The following is a 20,660-nucleotide window of genomic DNA, read 5'->3' on the forward strand; positions in this document are numbered from 1 at the left end:
GCATGTCTAAGATTTCAGAAGAAAAAATTCAAGGACATGCTCAATGCCCTTGTTACCTACTTTTCTCTGAGCAGGAAAAGAGGTTCTCTTTTGACTGAGGAATGGCAGTGTCAGGGTCCCATGGGCCTACTCAACTCAGGCAGATGGAGAAGAGAAGCAGGGAAGGAACCATGAGCAAGGAAAACAGCAAGGGCCAATAGGAGGTGCTCATTACCCCAGAGCTCTAAACCGCCAGAGCTCTCGCTGGCAGGCTGGGGTGGGGTGTGTCAAAGCCTCAGGGGAAAAGAAATGTTAAGTCCTCAAAGAAATTGGAACAAGACTTAAGCAATGACTGGTGATGCTTCACGAATGGTGAGAAAGGAAGGCTTGACTAAAAATTTGGTTCTAGAAATATGTTTTTCATCCCAGTGTTTTTTTTGTAAAATTGCTTTATTTTACTTTTTAAAGTAGGCTCCGCAACCAGCATGGAGCCCCACGTGGGGCTTGAACTCATGAGATCAAGACCTGAGCTGAGATCAAGAGTTGGACACCGAACAAACTGAGCCACCCAGGTGCCCCCAGAATCTTTGGTTTTAAAAAGGAACCCAGAGTTTTGGGAAGAGCTTCAAACTGAATGGAAAGTATGGAAACTAAAGTCTCTCAGAGATGCTGCTTTAGGGAGACCTGTCAAGGCAGCAAGCAGAACTCCTGCTCAGGTCCTGTTGCCCAGAATGAGAGGGGTGGGGTCCCAGAGGAGCAGGCCTGGGAGCTGGAGAGCTGGTTTCAGAAAACACTAAGGAGTTGGAATTGACTTTCTGGGCCAAATGGTGTCCTGAGTAAGGAAGTACAACTTACACACAAAGGTTAACTGTGTGCAACATGAACAGGTACGTTCCCACAGCCACTGGGAAGGGGCTGAGAACAGAATCTGGAGGCCCAGAGGTTGTGAGGAGCACAAAGCAGGGGCCACAGAAACGGGTGAGATTTGACACAGGACAGGAAAGGTGGTTGTGGATGTGTCACTGTGCTCCAGGAACCTGAAAAGTGGTGACAGAGAAGCTACTTACTTCCCTAGACTCAGACCTGTCACTACTGCCCAAGAACGGGCGGGAGGATGGTGATACAGGTAGGCCACAGGGGTCGCTGGTGAGAGAGACAACTCAGTGAGGACAGGGCTTTCTGGGCCACGAGCCATGTGAAATACCCAGAGAGGCCCGTGCGGCGACTGGGCCAGGCATCACTAAGCCCCAGATCCAGAGGCCTGGCAGTTTCTAGTGCATGAATGCACGCCAGCACGTCGGCATACAAGACATCCATGGGCCTGAGCCTGTGAGGATGTAACGGCTGTGCGTACAAATGTGTAGGTCATCCTCTGAGATTCAGAGGGTGTGCCTGAACCCACAAGAAGGTTCTCCAGACCCTCGTGTATGCGTTCGGCCTGGTGAGATGGACAGGCACGAGGTCCACGTTGTTTAAATGTGGCCCAAGGCAAAGGAAAGAGGGTGTGTGGGGCCTCATCTGCAGTGAAGGACCGGGGGTTGGGGGGGGATGGAGGGGGCTCACCTGCGGGCAGGTGAGGGAGGCCGCAGTGGCACCAGCACAAAGCCCATGCTCTGCAGATACTGCACGTACTGCTGCAGGAAAGCCAGGCTCAGCTCCTTCAGCCAAGGTTCCTCACGGGCACCTGGTGGAGGCGCATCTGAGGATTCGCAGCTTGCGGGGGCCTCCCGGCTCCCAGCCCCTGCCTCGGGGCGATGGCGCCGCTGTGGGGGTGGAGATCAGGAAGGCTCCAGCCGCTGGCACCCACATCACAGGGTGGAGAAATGGAAGGCACGAGGTAAAGGGAGGTCCCACGGGAGAAACCCAGGAATCTGGAGCCTCACCTGGCCGTCCAGGGGTCCGGAGGTCTCTGGGGGCCCATGCAGCCAGGCAGCTGGGTCGAAGAGCAGGGCCGTTGCGCAGTAATGCACCAGGCGGGATGACTGCTTTAGGGTCTCCAGCTCCGTGGCCTGGGGAGATGAGGCAGTGAGGACTGGGAGGGTAGCCAGGAAAGGGTCACGGGTGCTCACGCAGGACACGGGCTTGGGCCACTCACACTGATAGGCATGCTGGCTGGGGCGGAACGCTGCTGCCAGGTCACAAACAGGTTCTCCATCTTCATCTGGCGCTCCAGCTCTGGGGGTTGCAGGCATTAGTCATGGCCCCCAGGAACTGTCCCCCTCCCTCTCACACTCCATAGATGCCCCTGCCCGGCCCAGGACCTCACCCCTGCGCTCTGCCATCTTGATCTCCAGGAACTGCTGGCCGTGGTAGGTGACAGGATCAGGGGGTCTGGGCACAGGACCGAGTGAGGAGCTGGGGCGGGCAGCTGTGATATCCCTCAAAGCCTCATCGAAGGGGAACGTGTCCAGGGGAAGGGGGCCCCCACCCCGAGAGGACGCACTCAGCCGGCCCTGCTCGCGGCTCAGCGGTGGGCTTGCACTCCGGATGAGGGTCTCCGCTTCCATGGTTGGCAGGAGGAACGGGTTTGGCTCCTGAGCGGACAGAGTGCCACGATGGGTTCATGGCCGTTGCCTCCAGAGCCTCTCTCACCTCCCCCGACTCCTCTGCCTGCAGCCCGTCCCCTCTCCCCTACTGCCATACTGGCACTTCCCGGAACTGATCCCTGCAGAACCAGAACTAGAGGGGGGTGCCCGAGGCACGGGCACCTTTTCATCCCGCACCGGGAAGTCCAACTGGCCGTAATGATGGAAGAGCCCGAGCTTCTGGCTGAGGAGGCAGAAGGTGAGGTGGGCGCGCGAGTTCTGCCACTGTACGAGGCGGACGAGCGCTCGGCCTAGGGCTGCTCCCAGGTCCGGAGCCCAGTTGTAGGTCAGCAGCTGCAGCTGGGAGTCGGGGTCGGGGTCAGCGAGGTCACTGAACCGCCTCGCCCGCCCAGCCCCTAGCCCCATGTCTACCTTCTTGTCCACGACCTCCAGCAGCAAGAACCTCTGCCGGGGAGCGCTTCGTCCGGAGCTCCCGTCACCCCCTGGCTCAAAGCGCTGCACGGCTTTGGCAGCTACAGGGGAGAGCAGCTCGATAGGGGTCTGGAGGCAGAGCCCCTTGAGCCCACCCTGCCTCTGCAGGACTCGAAACTCACCCCCTCTAGGCCATGCCCTCACCCTGCTGGGTCGGTCTCCTCCACTGCAAGAAGTTCCTGCCCAGAAGGAGCAGATGCCGCTCGGCTGCTGGGCGTGGAGTCGGGCCCAGTTGTCCAAGGGAGCAAGGACTGAAGATCTCTGGTTCTGAACTCCTAGAAAGCAGACCATCTATGTGTGGCCCCATTCCCTGGCCACCACTGCCCAGGCCTAGCCCCTGCCTGTCCTAGCTCAGGCTCCACGAGACCCCCAAACTCACAAATGCTGCTCAAAGATGCGGACGCTGGTGTCTCCGGCCATTGAGGTGACCAGAGTAGTAAATTCAGAGAGGACAGATGGGAGGAGGAATCGGGACACCATGTGGGTGGAGCTCCTTGACACTGAGGCACAACCTGGAGCCAGGGCAGAGAAGTCAGGCTGGGGCCATAGCACGGGGACCAGGCCACGAGGGTGAGTGCGTGGGAGGGGGCCCTCACCGATCTGAACCATAAACTCCATCCAGCGCTGAGTCACACGAGCAAACACCGGCTGCAAGGTCCCCACCTCACCCTCTTCTAGCTGTGTGGTCCGGCGTCTGAAGACACAGCAGGTGTAAGACCCTCGCCTCCACATGTGACACGTGTGTGTTCACACAAACCCCAAACCCAGCTGTGACTTCACATCCTCCTCCACCCTGACGCACCACCACACAACACACCTTTGTCTCTGGGCTCCAGAATCTGGGCCTGGTGCCCGCTCAGTTCCACCTGGAGTCCGAACACTTTCTGTTTTGTGACGCCTCCGGCCCCGGGTGTCTTCTGGCCGGTCCAGGACAATGTCATCAGTTGTTTTGGGAGAACCCAAGTCCCCACATTCTGTTTTACTCTAGGGGCAAGGCAGTGAATGAGGAAGTGCTGTTGGGAAGGGTGATAGCGTGGAGGATGGGGGCATTGTGGAATGGTAAGGAGAGCCTAGGGGCTCAGAGGTGCCGGCCGCAGCCTTGGGCAGGCCACTTGGCTTTTCCGAGCCCCAGCACCTGCACTGGTAAGAGCCCTACTTCTCCTGTGGGTGGCTGTGAGGGCCCCACGAGAGAAAGGGAAGTGAAGGCTTTTGCTAAGCTGGGCTCTCTTCATCCGAGAGAACCTGCCACACTCGGCAACCCCCCAAGGGACAGGCCATCTGGGACAGTCTGCAGGGGAATGGAGGGGAGCTAGGAGGCAGGCAAGAAGGTAGACACCAAGTCCACCACCTCTTCCCATCCCCTTGTTACCAGCATATCCCAGAAGCTACGCCGGCCAGCTTTGCTGGGGGGAGTCACAGGCTCGCCAGGGCCAGGGCTAGGGCCAGGCCCAGGAGGAAAGGTGCTAGCTCGGCCCGCAGGGCTCTTGGTTTCCAACGACCCGCTCCTGAGACTTCCTGTGGACATCAGACATTACAGACTCCCGTCACTAACCATCAGTCCGTGTGTCAGACAGCCTAGCCCCGAGACAGGTGAGAGTGACTTGCCACTTTGCTCCTTATCCCGCCTATCAGTGAATGGCAGCGTACACAACTGACAGCTACCATGTACGTATGAAGGAGCTTCCTGAGGAGGAATCTCTCTCTTGAAGTGGGTGACCAGCTGCATGTATGTACTTCTGCTGGCATGTGGCCTTGCTGACGTGGAGAATAAAAGGATAACTGTGAGTGTGTACTTTGGAGAGAGCCTTTGCAATGCCTTCCCGAACCCCCATCCTTGGCAACCTCACCAGAGACGCTGTCTTGCCCTGGGCCTGGGATGTTCTCCGGATCCCATGTACCTGGAGATGTGTCCTCTGTGCACAGTGAGGCTGGCAGCAGCCGCAGCTCCATGATGGCATCAGCCAGGGCTTGGCGGGCTGCTCCTCGGAGCTTCTCCTCCAGCTGCACGATACTGATGTTGCCCTTCTCCCACACATCCAGTCGGAGCCATGGGGCCCCATTCTGAGCTGGAACAAAGAATGGGTGTAACATGAGGGTGCCTCTGGTTCCCACCCAGAGTGTTAACTGAATACCCCCTCCATTGACCAAGCTGCCCCACCTGAAGAACTGTCCGACACGAATGGGCAGCGAGTGACCTGGGTCAGTTGCTCAAATTCCTCCTCCTGCAGTGGGTCAAGGGGCCCCGGAGAGGAAGGGGGCCATGATGCCAGTGAGATGGGGCTGCCCCCTTCATCCACGAAGGCTAGAGTGATGCAGGCGACCCCTGGGTAGAAATCCACAGGAAGACCCAGGTCTGAGACTTCTAGATGGCCCTGAGCTGCAAGGCTGGGAAAGGCCCTGTTGGCCATAAGGCAGGAAAAGGCTCTCCCACAGTCGGCAGGGGCCCAGGCTGGCGCCCTGCAGCGTACCTTTGCCACCGGTGCCCTGCCCACCAGGCTTGTTATACAAGTAGATGTCCAAGTCAGGGAGGCCACCTTGCGGTGGGAGCGGGTGCTGGGGAGAGAAGCACCACAGAGCACTAAGCCCCAGTGGGTAGACAGAAACCATCAGGGGATGGTGTCCACTGTGGGGAACGGCAGACAGGTATTCCTAGGAGCACAGGAAGATGCAGGCAGGCAATAAAGGTGTAGGAGGTGGGGGGAGGCATGGGTGTGTGTATACAGGTCCTTAGGCAGGGGGACACCACCTGCGGCACCCGCAGAGAACGGTCACACAGTGAGGGGGGTGTGGGGGCATCGGGGCACGCAGTGTGAGAGGGATTGAAACCTCACCTGGAAGTGGTTCCGGCTGTTGCTGTCCGTGTACTTGGGAGAGTGCAGGAAGATGAGCAGGTTCTGGCGCAGGTACCAGGCCAGGGCAGGAAGCCAGGGCCTGCAGGCGACAGGGAGGGCCAGGTGCAGCACTTCTGAGGGGAGGCTTCCGGGGGGCTGGATGAACTGTAGGGAGTGTGAAGGAAGGGGGGTCAGAGCTATATGGAGAGGGTGAAGCAGACACTGTCCCCGCACCCGAGCCTTGGAGGGAGGCTGAGGTTGGGAGAGAGCTGACCTCCACATCAGCGGGTGTCAGCTTGCAGTTCCGAACAAGCATGACAGTGATGACGTCCAGTGTAGCCTCGTCCAGGCGCCGACGCAGGACCCGTACTAGCTCATCTGTAATCTCAGGACCTTGACGCAGCCACAGAGTCACTGGCAGAGGATCCAGCAACCCCCAGACCAGCCCTTGACCCCCACACCTGAACAGTCCCCCACACACTGCAGGCGGCTGGCACCATGTTCTAGCTCTGCCAAGTTCTAGTTCACTATGTAACTGTGGACAGGGGAGTGTCACCTGTCAAAGCCTCAGTGTCCTCATCCATATGATGGGAATAATACCAACGTCTACCTCATACGTAATGGTCTGAGCCCAAGGCCAAGTACACATTAAGTCAGCCATAAGTATGAGTTGCAACATCCAGTTGCCGACTGGGTCCCTCGTGCTCACCATCTCCCAATCTGAACCCAGCACCTTCACCCCAAACCTGCCCTCGGTTTCCACCCACTGGATCCACCATCCTCCCAGTCAGCCAGGCTAGACAGCTAGTGTTGGCTTTAATGGGTCCTCTCTCCAAGCTGCATTTCAATGAGCTGCAGTGCCTACCCTCTAAACATCACGGGGGTCTATTCTGCCTGGTTCCTGCTTGAGGGAAACCGGGAGCACAGCATGAGCTAGAGCGGGCAGGTGCCAGAAGTCTCAGGAGAATTCTGGAACCTCCTCTGGTTACTCCCCTGCCCCCTCCTCGTGGCGCTTACCTGCCTGTCCTACGCCGTGCACCAGCAGCTGGATATGCCTGTCCACTTGGCCCACAGGACGAGCAGCATCTGAACTGCGGCTAGAAGCCATGTCCAGGGGAGAACGAGGACCCTGCAGAGAAACATGGGTCAGGGCCCGGCTCCAGGGGGCCAAGTATGAGGGGAGCACAGAGGCCTTGGGGGGTGGGGAGGGGGTGATACGTGCCGATGTTTCCTCAGAGTAGATGGGCTCCTGGCTTCGTGACAGAGCCAGGGAGGGGGGCAGCGCGTCACCCTCCCATGATCGCTCGCTGCATGACGTCTCCAGGAGCCTGGGAGAGAGTGGCACAGTCTTTGGACATACGTCCTCTGCCCCTATCCTTGACCCCTGCTTTACCCCCTCTTCCCAGGGCCCACCCACATACCGCAGGTAGTACACAGCCTTCGTAGCTCGTTCCTGATAGACAAACATGTTCTTCCGGTTCACCACAGAGAAGGCATTGAGCACGGAGCGCAGGGCCTGGATGGCTGTGGAGGGACACGGGCTCAGGACGCCCCTTTCTCCAGATTCCCTCCCACTCTACCTGCCCTCTCTTGCCCGTCACACACCCCGAGAGACTCCCATGCTGGGACCCATTTTCAGGCGTGAATGGACGCGAATCACGGTTCCCCACACAACGTCACAGGAGAAATGGCCAGGGACAAACTGCATTGTGGCTGCTAGGTACCCTCGGGGTGCACAGCTCTCATCAGCAGCGTAATCTGGGGAGAAGGGAGACAGGGGGTCAGAAGCGGGACACAGCCTTCTGCTCTCGCTACTTCTCACTTATGAAACTGGTCTACTTGTCCTCACTCCTCAGGACTCCTTGGCCCTGTCTGTTACTCTGCAGGGGAAGAATGACCATTCTGGGTAAGGCGGCAGGACCGTGCTCTTAGGAAGCCAGGTCACAGTACGAAGGCTCTCAGGGAGATGTGGAGAAGGAGCTAAGAAGAAGTGGCAGGTAAGACATGAGAAAATCCTTAAGATAACGTCGAGACGTTGCCTGTGTCATAATACATAACATAAACCCCCAGCTGTGTACTCACAGGGAGTAGCAATAGGATAGGAGAATAGGAGTTAGAACTGATAGGAGTGCTGATACACACCCGCAGAGTCAGGGAAAACACTGTGCACCGGAGGACAGCTACCCCAAAGAACCTACAGGGCAGTAGGGCAGAAAGCAAGAGCTCAGGGACACAGTCCAGCACCCTGTCTGACCCTTTCCAGGTTGCCAGGTTGCCAGGTTGATGAGCCTCCTGATGGCAGAGGGGGCCACCTGGTTTCCAAGAGAAGCCACTGCTGGATGTGAGCAGTGTTTAGAGCGCACAGGGGGCTGCAGTTTGGAACAGAATGCTGGTTGTCCAGCAAAAACACGTGGACAGACTCTAATGAGGAAGGGCTGTCTCAGGGCTTCGACCAGTCTCCCATCGCATGCTGTCAGAAGGCATTTGAAGCAAAGGTGTGTGGCTGTCCTAGCACATGCTCCATGTGCGGAAGACACCATCAAAACCCTGGGAAGCCTGCTAATTAGGGGAATGGTGCTTTGATATAGAGCACATCTCAGGATGTGCTGAGAGACGCAGTGTCCGGAACTGTTAGGAACATTCACCTACAGACTTGGTGAGAATATTAAATATAGAAGTAGTCTGATTTTACTTTTAAACCGGATGGGAGAATTGCAAAGGAATGACATCATCATTTGGCTTTCCCCCCTGAGCTGGGGTGAGGGGTCATCAGGAGTAACAGAAGAGACAGGAGTGTCAAGACTTCATTAGCATCTCGAGTAGATTGTTAGGCTTCCTAACCATGACCAGAAGTCTCAGGAAGCCCAAAGGGGTCCTGTGCCTGCCCGTCAGGAGGGACAGCAGATTGGAAGGCAAATCCTCCTACTGGAAGGGCAGCAGCAGCCCATGAGGGAGGCTTCTGGGTGGGGTCTCACCATCGGTAGGCAGCGGTGCCCGCTGACGGGAGTGGAAGGGGGTCTCGCTGCGCCACAGATCTTCTTCGCTCTCGGCCACCAGAAGAGAGTTACACACGTGACTGTCATGGAGGTCCTGCAGAAGCAGCCGCTGGAAGGAGGAGCTGAGTATCAGGGAACTGAAACATTCCTCAATTCCTCATACATTGGTGGCAGTGGTCAGGGGTGATCAGAGGCCAGAGAGGATGCCCATTATCTTGGGGAGGGGGCGGGGTCAGCGATCAAGAAAGTATCAGTAATCACTGGGGAATCAGAGATGTGTCCCAAAGTCACTGGGCTCAGGGCTCTGAACCCCAGGTTATGAACACTCGTCCCTCCTCTTTGCCAGAATCTGTTACCCAGCCTTCAGACCTCAGTTTAAAAATTCAATTTTCCCCGACACTGCAGAAGATCAGACCCCGTCATTTGCTCTTGTAGCAAGCAGTCTCTACTCTTCCTTTGTATGATTCTTCACAATTGTAATGGAAATAATTTGTGTAATTTAGTTGTTCAATGTCTATCTCCCCCATGCGACATAAGCTTCCAGAGAGTCAGGGTTTCCCTGTCTTGTTCACCATTATATCCCTAATGCTAGCACGGAGCCACAAGATGGAACAGCTAGCTCTAGTCAGGGTCTGGGAGAGTAACCTGCCTTACTGGGCGAGGGGAGGGAGCATTCCCCAGCTTGTAGAGCCCAGGGAGTAACAGTATCTCAGTAGGAAATGTCCAAGGCAGATTAAGAGCCTCTGAAGGTCAAGTCCTGGAAACTCCTGCCTCATCTGAGCAGTGTCCCATGCCAGAAAGCCCTGTCCCCAGGGACACCTGGGTGGCTCAGTGGTTGAGCATCTGCCTTTGGCTCTTGTCGTGATCCCGGGGTCCTGGGATCAAGTCCCACACTGGGCTCCCTGCAAGGAGCCTGCTTCTCCCTCTGCCTGTGTCTCTGCCTTTTTCTCTGTGTCTCTCATGAATAAATAAAATCTTTAAAAAAGAAAGCTCTGTCCCTAGCTATCCCTTACCTGGTTGACCTCCCTGCAGATCTCCCCAACTTGTCTCACCAGGAGCTGCTGCAGGTGACGGCACTCGGTGCCTGGACCCCCATCCTCCCGAATCAGGCTCCTATAGGGGAGGGATGGATCAGACACAATTGTTGTTGTTGTTGGGGTCTTGAGAGCCGGGGCCAAGAGAAACCATGAAAAGGGAGCAGGATTGGCCAAAGGGAAGCAAACATGGTGGGAAATGGGAAAAGCAGAACTCTTCGTAGCAATTATAGAAACACAGATCCCATGCTTGCTTTATCAGCTTCCTCGTGGGCAGCACGCTGAAGCTTCCTTCACGTAGCTCATCTGCTCTCCATTCTCAGATCTTGTGCAGAATGGTGGTCTTCCCTTCTCAAACCCACCCCATCCCAAGATGGGAGTCATATTTAAAGAGGCTCTGCTGGGCAGCCTGGGTGGCTCAGTGGTTTAGTGCCAACTTCGACCCAGGGTGTGATCCTGGAGACCCAGGATCGAGGCCCACGTGGGGCTCCCTGCATGGAGCCTGCTTCTCCCTCTGCCTGTGTCTCTGCCTCTCTGTGTCTCTTATGAATAATAAATAAATAAAACATTTGAAAAATAAAATAAAATAAAGAGGCTCTGCTGGGAATCCTGGCTCTGCCCTTTCCTCTGCTCTGACCTTGGGCAAGTACTGAACTTACCTGTGCTTGAGTATCCTCCCCCTGCCATAAGGAGAGTAATACTGTCTAGCACTGCTGCATAGATGAAAGGAGCTGATCCAGGTGGAGCACTCAGAACAGTGTCTGCCACACAGTAAGCGCTTGTTAAGTATCACCTGTTATTCCCATGTCAACCTCTGAAGCTGCTCTGAACTACGGCAGCTCTTAATGCCTGGCCAGGAGCCAAAATCCTACCAGCTTTTAACTCCATTAGGAAAGCAGAGAGTGACCTGCTTTGCTGCAGGCTGCAGGAAGTAGTCAGGACCACCCAGCCCCAGAATGCAGTCAGATCCCTGCCCAAAGCCTAGTCCCAAGTCTTACTTTTGAACAACTCCGGAGAGGAGTATTGTGGGACCAGGGAAAAGCAGCAGACATCAGAGTCAGGTGCAGGGCGCTACTTACCGTGCATGAGCATATACTTCTACGCGGTCCTGCAGTACCCGAACGATGAGCCAGAAGTCAGGCAGGCAGGGCCCAGGGAGGCCTGAGAGTGAAGGCTGGGGAGGTGCTGGCCCAGGTGGGGTCCGCAACGTGAAGGGAGCCTTCTCCCCCAGGGTCTCATTGGGACCCTCACTGTCTGAACCACTGCTGCCACCATCGTAACCTGTGTCAAACGTGCTTAAGTTCAGTCCCATCCTTTGGCTCATCTGATTCTGTGAGCATCATCAGGTTTGCTGGGCCTGGCCCCTTCACGTCAGTCCATTCTGAGGCCCCCTGCCTGGTCCTGCCGCACAGCCCTGAGTCTGCCTCCCATCAGCCTAGAGGCCTCCCCCATTGTCCCAGCTTACCTAGGTGGTCAGAGTCCACACTGCCCTGACTGGACATAAGGCTCAGCCCCCGGCTGGGCCCAGGCTGGCTCCCTGGGAAGAGAAGGGAAAGGCCTGGAACCTCTATTGATCTGGCTGAGGACCGCCCTCTGAAAATGGAAGCAGGGCCAGGGACCTACAAGTCCCTGGTCCTAGCCCCCAGACTTTTTACCCGAGTCCTCTCTTACCTCCCTGTGGCAGGCTGAGGAGGGGGGTGCCCTCAGAACCCTCTGGGGAGCCAGGGGCTTGGGGGCTGGCTGTCAGGGCCTGAGGGGAAGAAAGTTAGAAGTGAATATAGGCTCCACACACCTACCTCTACCCCCTCCATTCCCAAGGCATCCCGGGAAAGGCTCACCTCCCCTTCGATGCCTTCAGCCCTGTCCTCGTGGCTGTGCCAAGCCCAGGCAGTCGAAGGGGGCTCCCTTTGGGACCCACCTGGCTGTTGGCCAACTGCTACAAAGAAGAAGCCACTTTCGGAATCCTCAAGAAGAACATGGCCAGGGAGGTGAAGGCGGCGGAACTCCTGGGGAGCAGGAGCCAAGGTCACAGTTTAGGCAAGAGCAGCCTTCCCTGTATGTGGCACCCCACACTTCCTCATCAGATCCTCAAAACTACCTGGTGAAGCAGACTCTGGCACCCCCATTACTGAGGTGTGCAAAGGTTCAGTGGCTTGCCTAAAGTTTAACAGGCATAGTGGCAAGGAGGGGAGCAGGGTCTCTTCCCACTGAGTTGGGCTGCCAGGCACGGGGTGAGGGACAATGTGGTGAGGCGGCCGTCCAGAGGGTAATGCTATGGAATCAAACCAGGACTTCTACTTCTGTATCTGAAGTCCAGGGAAGAATGGGCTCCAGGATGACCAGGGGGGTTTCTGAGGGCAGCATACCTCCTTGAATTGTGTAAGGGAACGTTCTGGTCCAAACACAAAACTCAGTGGTAGGGTTTGGCGAAGGCAGGTAGAGCGTCCAGGAGAGCTATGGATGTGGGCAGCTGCACGGTGCAGAGTAGGGCCCTGGGGGATGCCCCCTCTTCGGAGGGCTCCCACCATCTCATCCTCCAGCAACCAGCGGATCTACAGTCAGAGAACAATCCAGCAAGTAGTGAAGGGTACCTTCCTTGCCAGTTGGGGCATCCCCTCACTTGCAGACCAGAAGACACTTGGCCTCACAGATTGAGGGCGGCCTTACTTTGATCTTAGAATAAAGGAGCCCTTTAACCTTACTCACACGATGGAAAGGGTATCAGTTACAGTGTTGAGGGGTCGCCACTTAGGTTGGAGGAGGGAAGGCCCTCACCTCACTCATGGTGGTCTCAATAGCCAATCTGTGGGGTGTGGCCAAATTGGACAGTCCAGGGTGCCTAGGTGGAAGAAAAGTTTAGATGTTGGTTTCCAAAAAACAAAACTGACAGGGAGCAAGGAACCCTGAGAGACAGAAAGGGAAGTACCTGTCTTCTTCTGGGGGTGGCAGTGGGGGTCCTAGGCCATCATCCGACCTTAAAGATGATGGCTGCCCTGGAGATCGTGGGAATGAAGCACTGCTTTCAGAGGTGGATCTGAATAGGGTGGGAGCAAAGGTCAAAGAGCAGCAGCTACTCTCTTCCTTGGGCCTCTTCAGAACTCCTTTCTTGGAATCCTCAAGGGGTCCTGAGTCCCCAAGTGTCTCTAGATTCTTTAATGGGCCCCTACCCCCATCAAGGCCCTAGATCCACCCACCAAACTTGCTGCCACACCTGTGGTGCTGAGGGTCCGAGGTTGGGGGAAGCTCCACCTCCAGAGGCAAGGTTAACACGAAGACGTCCAGGGTAACACTGAGGTCCCTCAGGGGCACTCGGCCTCCAAGGGGGGGGCCCTCCAGACTGGAAAGCACCTGGCCTGGGAGAGGGGAAAAGTCAAGAGGGCTGCCGGAGCCCAGGGACAAGCACAGACTTCAAGTCCTCAGCGCTCATGAGTTACAGCCATGGGCTCTCCCCCTGCCAGGTGTGCTCTCCAGCCTGCCAGGCAGGCAGGCTGTCCTGGCACCTGGGGCCCTCCCTCGGGTACCCTGGACTCACCCAGGCAGGTGGGCAGGCTGCACACGGGTACTGAGCTGTGCTGCCCATGCAGCCGCACAGAGCACGTGAGGTGCAGGAAGAGAGGCGGCAGGTCACGCACCAGGCTCTCAGGCCCCGTCGGTGAGTCGCCCCCCAGTATACTGAAGGAGTCTTCATCAGGGTTCACGGTGTCTGCATCTGACAGCGAGGCGGAGTCAAGCCCCACGGGCCCCAGGTCTGCCTCACGGCTCTCTCGGTATTCTACTTCCAGCTCTGGGTCACTCTCAGTGACCACGCAGCAGGCTGACGTGTCTCCTAGACAAGGAGCATGTCATGTGGTGGCTGGGAGAGGCTGGCGGTGGAGGGCCCCGAAGCAGCTTCCGTGGCCTGAAGCAGCCTTCCCACCTCTACCCACTTGCCCACACACCTTCTTCTCCTAGGAGTTCAGCCTCTGAAAACTCCAGATCACTGACTTTTCTGTCTACTATGTCCCGGGGGCCCTCATCCTGAGCAAAAGAAAGAGAGAGCTTTATCTGAGGCAGGACAAGAGTCACATCCAGGCCTCAGGGAGCCAAGAGTCAAGAGGATCTAGACTCAGGGGGCTCAGTGAGGCTATGGCTCAGGGGGTACCAGGGAGGAAGGGAGGAAGGGAGGAAGGGAAGAAGCCACTCGCCTCTCGCCGGCTGGATGGAGGGCAATAGAAGAAGTAGTGCGGATTGGAGGGCACCATGCGGAAGTGGAGACCACTGATCTCCAGGAACTTCTCCTGTTTGGGAGTTATTATGTCAGCCGGCCCTTGGCAGGACACTGCCCCCTACCCTAGAGTAGACGCCTACACAGCCCCCCCACCCCCACCCCTAAGAGAGGACAGCACAGGCAGGCCTCCACCCTCCTCTGCCCTCAGCACGCGTCCCACCTGGATGAGGCTATGAAGGGCATCATGGGCCTCTCCTCTGAGCTGGCAAATGTCTGTCAGAGAGATCTCCAGGCTAGGGTCTGGGTTGCCAGGGACACGGCTGCTCTGAGACTCAGGCTCGCTGAGGTCCTCGGTCTCTATGCTGAGAAGGCAGGATGGGGGTGAGGGGTGTCGAGGCACTAAGGACCGCCAAGTCCTGGAGGAGCCTGCTTCCCTACTGGGAGTGGCACACACCCATCTTCGGCTCTAGCAAGGGTGCCTGGCACAATGGCACGGGTGGTGCGAGGGGCAAGGGGAACCGACCCACCCATTTTGGCTCGAACCCCCACGTTTCTTAACGACCGGACATTTCTGTGACATGAAGCAATGAGTAAGGAGGACTCCCAGTTTTCTGACTTGGGCTGCAGGGTGGAGGGTGATCTCATTCACCCATGGGAGAACGCAGATAGAGAAGTTAGTTTTGGTGAGAAGAAAATGCATGGATTTCAGGGCATGAAAGGTGGGGGGTGTGTCTAGAGCTCTAGATGGGGAAAAGGGCTGGAGTTCGGGGCCTGGGCATCGTCAGCACACTCCTCCCTCCGCTTCTTCTGCTTCCTCGAGGCTAATACACTGTGGGAGGCAGACACACAGATGTCTGCTCACTTGCCTTTCTCCCTCCCTCCATCAGGGTCCTGCTGGACCTCTTAGGTGAGCCGGGGACTCAGCAGTGAGGGACATGCTCTTGGGAAATGCACAAGTGGTTCCAGAGGTTACTACTATTGCACAAATGTCCTCAGAACAAGCTTCCTACTTTCACTGATGGCAGCTGGCAACTCTACATACCTCTCACCCAGCTCAACACTCCAGGCCAGAACAGAAGACAGAGACTATAGGTGGGAGAAAGAAGCCTGGGAAGCAGCAAGAAGCTGGCGACAAAGCAACTGCCTCCGTGGTGTGTGGGCACCACCTTGCACAGCCCTCACCCTGGCTCAGAAGCTCTCTTTCCAGGGACTTTGTGCAGCCTCACACACCACTCAGGGCCAATCCTAACCTGGACTCGGAAGCCAGAATGGCTCGTTCTCGAGGCTCAGGGGCCTCCTCGATGCTGCTGCTGAAGGGCCCAGGGCTGAGAGGCCCAGGGCTTGGGGGTGCCTGGGGCAGACTCCGAGTGTGGCCACACAGTGCAAGCAGGAAAGGGGTGATGTCTACTTCTTGCAGCAGCTCCTCACAGGCATCGACTGCTATCAGCAAGTCCTGTGAGCTGACACTCTGTGCTTGCTGCAAACTCCGGAACAGCCCTGGAAAGTGGAAGGGGCCATGACAGTTGAGCTCTGGCATGGCCTCTCCAGTGCCCATGCCCATAATCCCGAGAAGCCTCGCTCCTCCCTGATGCTCTCTCGCATGGCCTCCTGCTCACCACGGACATAGCATCGCTGAGCATGCTCCTGCAGCAAGGCACAATGGTTGGCTGCCTCCTTGTACCTGGGCTCCATCCAGACTGAGGATGGGGAGGGCTGGTCGAGGAACGGAGTCCTAGCAATAGGAGGGAGGCGCAAGCTTGGCCAACTCTCCTAAAGGACATCTCAGACTCCCCATCCACCCACGCTCCCACGGACTGTCCATATGTCTCTACTGAATGTATTCATGGCCCAGCAAGTTCAACTGATTTGCTGAAGGAAGCTAAACCAGGAGTAGGCAGGACATGGACTGAGTCCTTGCCTTGATCATCAGCCTGTCTGTCCGTACCCATGAGTATGTTCATGAGCCCTGGCTGGGGGCCGTGGCTGGGGGAGGACCGAGGTCAACACTGAGGGTACTCACCGAAAGATGAGGTCTCGGGGTGCCTGAGGGGGCTGCAGGCCAACCATTTGCTCCCTCAGTGCTTCCAGGGCACAGCTATAGATGTAAACAGGACACCGGGTCCGGGGGCCATCGGCACCCTCTGTCTGTGGAGCCTGACGCCCAGCATAAGCCTGTAAGTCCCGACGGAAAGGTGGGCTTAGGTCCCCTGGGTCCTGGGCAGTGTCTGTGGGAAGAGATGTCACATGGTCTCCAAGCTTTCTCTTTGCTCCCATTCCTGCTCCTGCTTAACTGACCAAAGAGGGAGCAGCCTTACCGCCGGCTGGCGTAACACTGAGCATGGGGACTTGGGCCTTTGGAGCCCTCATTCCAGGTCCTCCCAGATCTTTCGGGCTGGCGGCCCCACTCCAATCCCCAAACTTTGGCTTTGTCTCCTCTTGAGAGGGTCCCTCCAGGCCACAGGCAGCCAGATGTTGGACGTCTGAAGGAGAGAAGAGAGATAGAAGTCAGAGCTGCCTGGTGGGCCAGTGAGGGTGCCCAGGGGTTTGTATCTGGGGCTGGTGATGAAGGTAAGCAGGTGGTACCTGGGAAGGTAGCTGGGAGGAAAGTCAGAAACACATGCTGGGGAGTCACAAGCCTTGCATAGCAGCGCCACTGTGGGGGCTGGGCACAGATGAGAGGCTTGAGAGTCTCAGGAGGGCCTCCAGCCTGTAAGAGAGAAACAGAGTGATCTGCAAGGGACCACCCAACCCCTGCTCCCTTCCTCTACCCTGGAGTGCTGCCCTCGGTACAGCTTGTGAGATCCAGGACAAAGGGGAGTGATAGTATCCTGTCGCTGGCAGGAGGCGCTTAGTATCCTCGGCGATACAAAATCGGGGCATGAATACGTGCTAACAGAAGGAGGTCAGTGGGAAAACCGGCTCAAGGAGACAATCAGTGCTGACCAGGGGAGGAAGTGCTGAGTCTCCAGTGGCTTGGGTGCTGCTGACTGCTTGATCCTTTAGGATCCCGTGGCCCCCTGCCGGTGGCTCCTCTGGACCTACAATAGGGGTAGAGGTGGGTGGACGAGGGCAGGGCTAGCAGAGGCAGGGCACTGAGGTGAAGAGACAGGGAGGCCCAAACCCAAAGACAGAACTCCCCCACCCCTCATGGGGTGGGGCAAAGGGGGCTGGGCCAGAGTGTGCTCTTTAGGAAAGAGGTGAGAGCTCACCTGGACTGTGGCAGGTCCGTCGTAGCACCTCACTCAAGAAGGTGGCTTGCTCAGCCGTGGTCAGCGGGATCTCCCGGTCACTCAGCTCCTGCCCCAGGCAGCTGTGCAGCAGGCACAGCACCATGTCGTTGGCGGGACAGGGCCCCTCGGCGAGAGGGACGCCCTCTGGCTCTGCCCGACACACACTCCACTCAGCACCAAGAGCCTCCTGTGGCCTAGCACCCTGGCTCAGCCCTGACCACGGCAGCCCTCGGGTGGCCTCCAAGCCTCCTCTTGCCCCAGCACTCATCTGCTTGTTTGCAGACTCATCTGCTCTCTATCATTCCCATGCCCGCTGGCCCTCTAGGTGTGGGTCAGTAAGTATGAAGTTCACCCACCTCTGGAAAGCAGAAGGAAGAACATCTGGAGCTGTTGACACTGAGACAACAGTCCCATTAAGTCAAAATGGAAAGGGATCTCGTGGACACAGGTATCTCCCTGTTCCAATCCTAAGGAAGATAAGACCCATAGTGAGACCCAGATGCCCCAACTAGGGCTGCCGCCCACCCCCTACACCACGGTCCACCCCAGGGGTCCCTTCTCCACTGACCATCAGAGACCCTTGGCTCTGGGGGCAGAGGACTCCATTCCTTGCTCTGGCACAGCTGTATCAGGTATTCGAAGCTCAGCATGGAGCCTATGCAGGCTGCATCCCGAGGGTGGAGCTGGGGCACAAACAGCAGAGGTCAGGGGTCAGCCTGTCCCTAGGCCACAGTATTCTGGGGTCCAGCTCTCAAGGAAGCGCACACGGTCACAGACAGGCAGACCACAGAGACAGAGGGGCCAGGAAGGCCGCGGGCTGTGGTACTCTAGAGGGGACGGCACCTCACCCGCTAAGGCGTGGGGGTACTTCGAGGCCACTCACAGCTCGAGGGATCTCAGAGTAAGTCAGGTCCTGGAGGTGCTTCCAGCTCTCGGGGCCGGGTCCCACCCGCCCATACTGAGGCTCCACCCACACCTCGGTGACCAGGTTGAGCTCTGAGTCTCCTTCCAGGGCCTCCACCTCCACATCATTGTCATCATCTGTTGAGAAGCTAAAGGAGGAGGAGGAGGCCTGAGCCTGGCAGGGAGGAGAGTCTGATCCACAACCAATGGCAGGGGATCAGCCCATGGAGGGGGCACAGGACAAACATAATTCCCATGTGACTTTCCGGACAGGCATCTGCCTGACGAAGCACCCCTACCCCGACTCTCTAACAGCCCAGAGACAGAACTCCAGGGGCAGTAGGAGAAGTGGGAATATGGAGATAGGCAGCTCCCAGAGAGAGCCTGGGTCTCACCTGTCCTTGGTGGACGTAGAGTGTGGGGGGAAGAGGATATACTGCACAACGCACGTGTGCCTCTCTTCACCTGCAGCCTGCCCCAGGGGCTCGCTCTAGGGGCAAAACGGGAGATGGTGGGCAAACCTCGGCCAAGTCAGAGATCCAGCCTGGCCCAGCTCTAACCCCCAGAACCCTAGGCCCTGTCACATTGTCCTGGGATGGGCCTCAGTCTTCAGGTCCTCTGGTCACAGGGTCCCCATGAGGCCAAGTTTATAGCAGTCCCGACGCAGCTTGGAGGCAAGTGTCCCTCTGATGATGGACCCTGGTGGGGAAGTGTCATGAGGGATGGCACATACCTGAATTGGAAGCTCCAGGACCATGTTGATGATTCCTTCCCCACTGCAGGCGAAGTGGAAGCCTTCAGAGAGTCGGACTCTAAAGCCCCATAAAGGTGGGGGTGGGGAGAGGATAAGACTGGGGAAAGACACTCAGAGTCTATCCTACTGCCCCCCATCCCCGTATGTGGCCACTTCTGGCAGCCACCCAGGCAGACCTGTCTGCTGGCAGCCCTCCTCAGATCATGGGTGCCTTGGGTACAACAAATTCTAGTTGCACAGGCCGACTGTGGAGTGTGGGAGTGAAGGCAGGGCAGGGCAGGGACAGGAGCTGCTCTGAGCTAAATATTGTGTGTAACGGCGATGGCACAGGGGCTGAGAGAGGGCAGGGTCTCACTTCACTTTCTGCCTGTGGCTCAACCCAGAATCTACACTTGCTCTCTCCCCATCCCGAGCTGCCCGGTCATGCTGAGGTGACGTACTCAGTGAGGATGGACAGAAGCTGTGCAATGGCACTGAGTGGCAGTGCGGGAGCCAGGCCTGATGGGACGCTCCAGAGCCAGCGCTGATGGTAGAGGTAGCGGGACAGAGATGCTAGGCTGGAAGAGGCTGAGCGGCCGGACACCAATGGCAGTGGCCCCGGTGGCTCCAGTGTCAGTAAGAAGGGCGCCCGGTAGTCCAAGGGTAGCTTCTCATACCTGGGCAACAGAGGCCACACCTCGACCTCCACTCAAGACCCAGCTAAGCCCCAGCCCTCCTGTACGGTCCAGCCTCTACACCAACCTGATGAGTAGCTTGTCGAGGGGCTTATGTAGGACCACAAGGCAGGGCCGGTCAGATAGGGCCTGCTGTGGGCCCAGCATGGGGGGGGACTTGGAGGGAGAGCTGCCCCCACCAATGCCCCCCAGCCCTTTTCGTTTGACCTTGGGTGTTGGCTCCTTGCTTTGTACCCGGTGAGGGAAACGCAGCCGAAGGATCTCTTCCCGTAAGCCAGACACAATCTGGAGGAGAAAAGTGATCAGATCCTCCTAACCCTGTCTCTTATAGGTCTGGGAGAAGGGGCCCCCAGACAAAGTGGGAGAGCCCTCTACTCTAAGCCTTTCTTGGTCTGGGGTCTCCCATCTCTACTGGCCCTGGCCCTGTATGAGTTGAGGAGAAAGACTGAGTCTACTCTCCAGGGTTCCCAGGTCTGGGAGGCAGTCAGGGCTCAGCTCACCTTGTGTCGGGCCTGGGCTGGTGTGCCAATGGGAAAACCCAGGCGAAGGACCATGCACGGGGCCTTGGAAATGATGCGGACCATGTAGAAGGAAGAGGGTGGCTGGTCTGGGGCACTAGGAGAAACGGGGGTCAGTGAGCAGACTCTAGACTGGGAGTCAGTGGGTTGAGGAGAAGGAGTGGTGAGGTCTGGGGTTAGAAGAAGAGGCATGGGGTGTGGTGACGGGGGGGCGGGGAGCGAGGGGACATGACTTTGCCCACCTGGAGAGCAGCTTCACATATGAGTAGCCCTCAACCAGCACGAAGCTGCTCCAGTCCCGAAGCAGAGAAGTCAGCGAGGAGTGTGAGATCCTGCATTGCACGGTGCTGTAGCGCCCATTACTGCCGGGGGTGTGCAAGTGCTTGGGGATCGGTCTGCAAGATGGGTGCGTGCCTAGGTCAGATCTTATAGGCTTGGGGGCAAAGAACAGACTGCTCCCTGTCTCTTCCAGGTCCTGTCTGAGGAGGTGGGGGTGGGTAACCCAGAAGGCTAGGGA

The 20,660-nt window shown here is 57.4% G+C and overlaps 1 protein-coding gene across 6 annotated transcripts in view; it reads right to left on the reverse strand.

Moving 5' to 3' along the window:
- The window catches only part of SZT2 (SZT2 subunit of KICSTOR complex), a 55,990-nt gene that overhangs the window by 11,671 nt on the left and 23,659 nt on the right, over positions 1–20,660 (reverse strand). For 4 of the 6 annotated variants that reach the window (XR_013350468.1, XR_013350469.1, XM_077845365.1 and 1 more), the window contains exons 13-62: positions 20,386–20,538; positions 20,126–20,240; positions 19,693–19,910; positions 19,392–19,607; positions 18,931–19,009; positions 18,593–18,687; positions 18,178–18,346; positions 17,863–17,977; positions 17,651–17,761; positions 17,274–17,444; positions 17,008–17,102; positions 16,648–16,771; positions 16,380–16,544; positions 16,085–16,289; positions 15,681–15,796; positions 15,315–15,561; positions 14,285–14,426; positions 14,042–14,134; positions 13,796–13,874; positions 13,390–13,683; positions 13,069–13,210; positions 12,784–12,891; positions 12,633–12,696; positions 12,224–12,409; positions 11,696–11,863; positions 11,529–11,607; positions 11,323–11,394; positions 10,937–11,138; positions 9,837–9,936; positions 8,803–8,932; positions 7,433–7,585; positions 7,249–7,351; positions 7,050–7,155; positions 6,845–6,956; positions 6,102–6,220; positions 5,828–5,992; positions 5,465–5,549; positions 5,155–5,319; positions 4,895–5,062; positions 4,366–4,511; positions 3,814–3,980; positions 3,593–3,690; positions 3,376–3,508; positions 3,141–3,271; positions 2,937–3,037; positions 2,688–2,864; positions 2,246–2,513; positions 2,075–2,154; positions 1,863–1,988; positions 1,543–1,742 (exon numbers count right to left, since the gene is read on the reverse strand). Coding sequence is in view for 3 of the 6 variants with exons in the window: in XM_077845365.1 (XP_077701491.1) it covers positions 1,543–1,742; positions 1,863–1,988; positions 2,075–2,154; positions 2,246–2,513; positions 2,688–2,864; positions 2,937–3,037; positions 3,141–3,271; positions 3,376–3,508; positions 3,593–3,690; positions 3,814–3,980; positions 4,366–4,511; positions 4,895–5,062; positions 5,155–5,319; positions 5,465–5,549; positions 5,828–5,992; positions 6,102–6,220; positions 6,845–6,956; positions 7,050–7,155; positions 7,249–7,351; positions 7,433–7,585; positions 8,803–8,932; positions 9,837–9,936; positions 10,937–11,138; positions 11,323–11,394; positions 11,529–11,607; positions 11,696–11,863; positions 12,224–12,409; positions 12,633–12,696; positions 12,784–12,891; positions 13,069–13,210; positions 13,390–13,683; positions 13,796–13,874; positions 14,042–14,134; positions 14,285–14,426; positions 15,315–15,561; positions 15,681–15,796; positions 16,085–16,289; positions 16,380–16,544; positions 16,648–16,771; positions 17,008–17,102; positions 17,274–17,444; positions 17,651–17,761; positions 17,863–17,977; positions 18,178–18,346; positions 18,593–18,687; positions 18,931–19,009; positions 19,392–19,607; positions 19,693–19,910; positions 20,126–20,240; positions 20,386–20,538 (7,056 nt within the window). In the remaining 3 variants the exon portion in view is untranslated. The remainder of the gene's footprint in view (positions 1–1,542; positions 1,743–1,862; positions 1,989–2,074; positions 2,155–2,245; positions 2,514–2,687; positions 2,865–2,936; positions 3,038–3,140; positions 3,272–3,375; positions 3,509–3,592; positions 3,691–3,813; positions 3,981–4,365; positions 4,512–4,894; positions 5,063–5,154; positions 5,320–5,464; positions 5,550–5,827; positions 5,993–6,101; positions 6,221–6,844; positions 6,957–7,049; positions 7,156–7,248; positions 7,352–7,432; positions 7,586–8,802; positions 8,933–9,836; positions 9,937–10,936; positions 11,139–11,322; positions 11,395–11,528; positions 11,608–11,695; positions 11,864–12,223; positions 12,410–12,632; positions 12,697–12,783; positions 12,892–13,068; positions 13,211–13,389; positions 13,684–13,795; positions 13,875–14,041; positions 14,135–14,284; positions 14,427–15,314; positions 15,562–15,680; positions 15,797–16,084; positions 16,290–16,379; positions 16,545–16,647; positions 16,772–17,007; positions 17,103–17,273; positions 17,445–17,650; positions 17,762–17,862; positions 17,978–18,177; positions 18,347–18,592; positions 18,688–18,930; positions 19,010–19,391; positions 19,608–19,692; positions 19,911–20,125; positions 20,241–20,385; positions 20,539–20,660) is intronic. The other 2 variants (XR_013350470.1, XM_077845367.1) reach the window with 2 other exon arrangements.

Source organism: Canis aureus, chromosome 13, assembly GCF_053574225.1.
Source record: "Canis aureus isolate CA01 chromosome 13, VMU_Caureus_v.1.0, whole genome shotgun sequence".
Classification (NCBI taxonomy): Eukaryota; Metazoa; Chordata; class Mammalia; order Carnivora; family Canidae; genus Canis; species Canis aureus.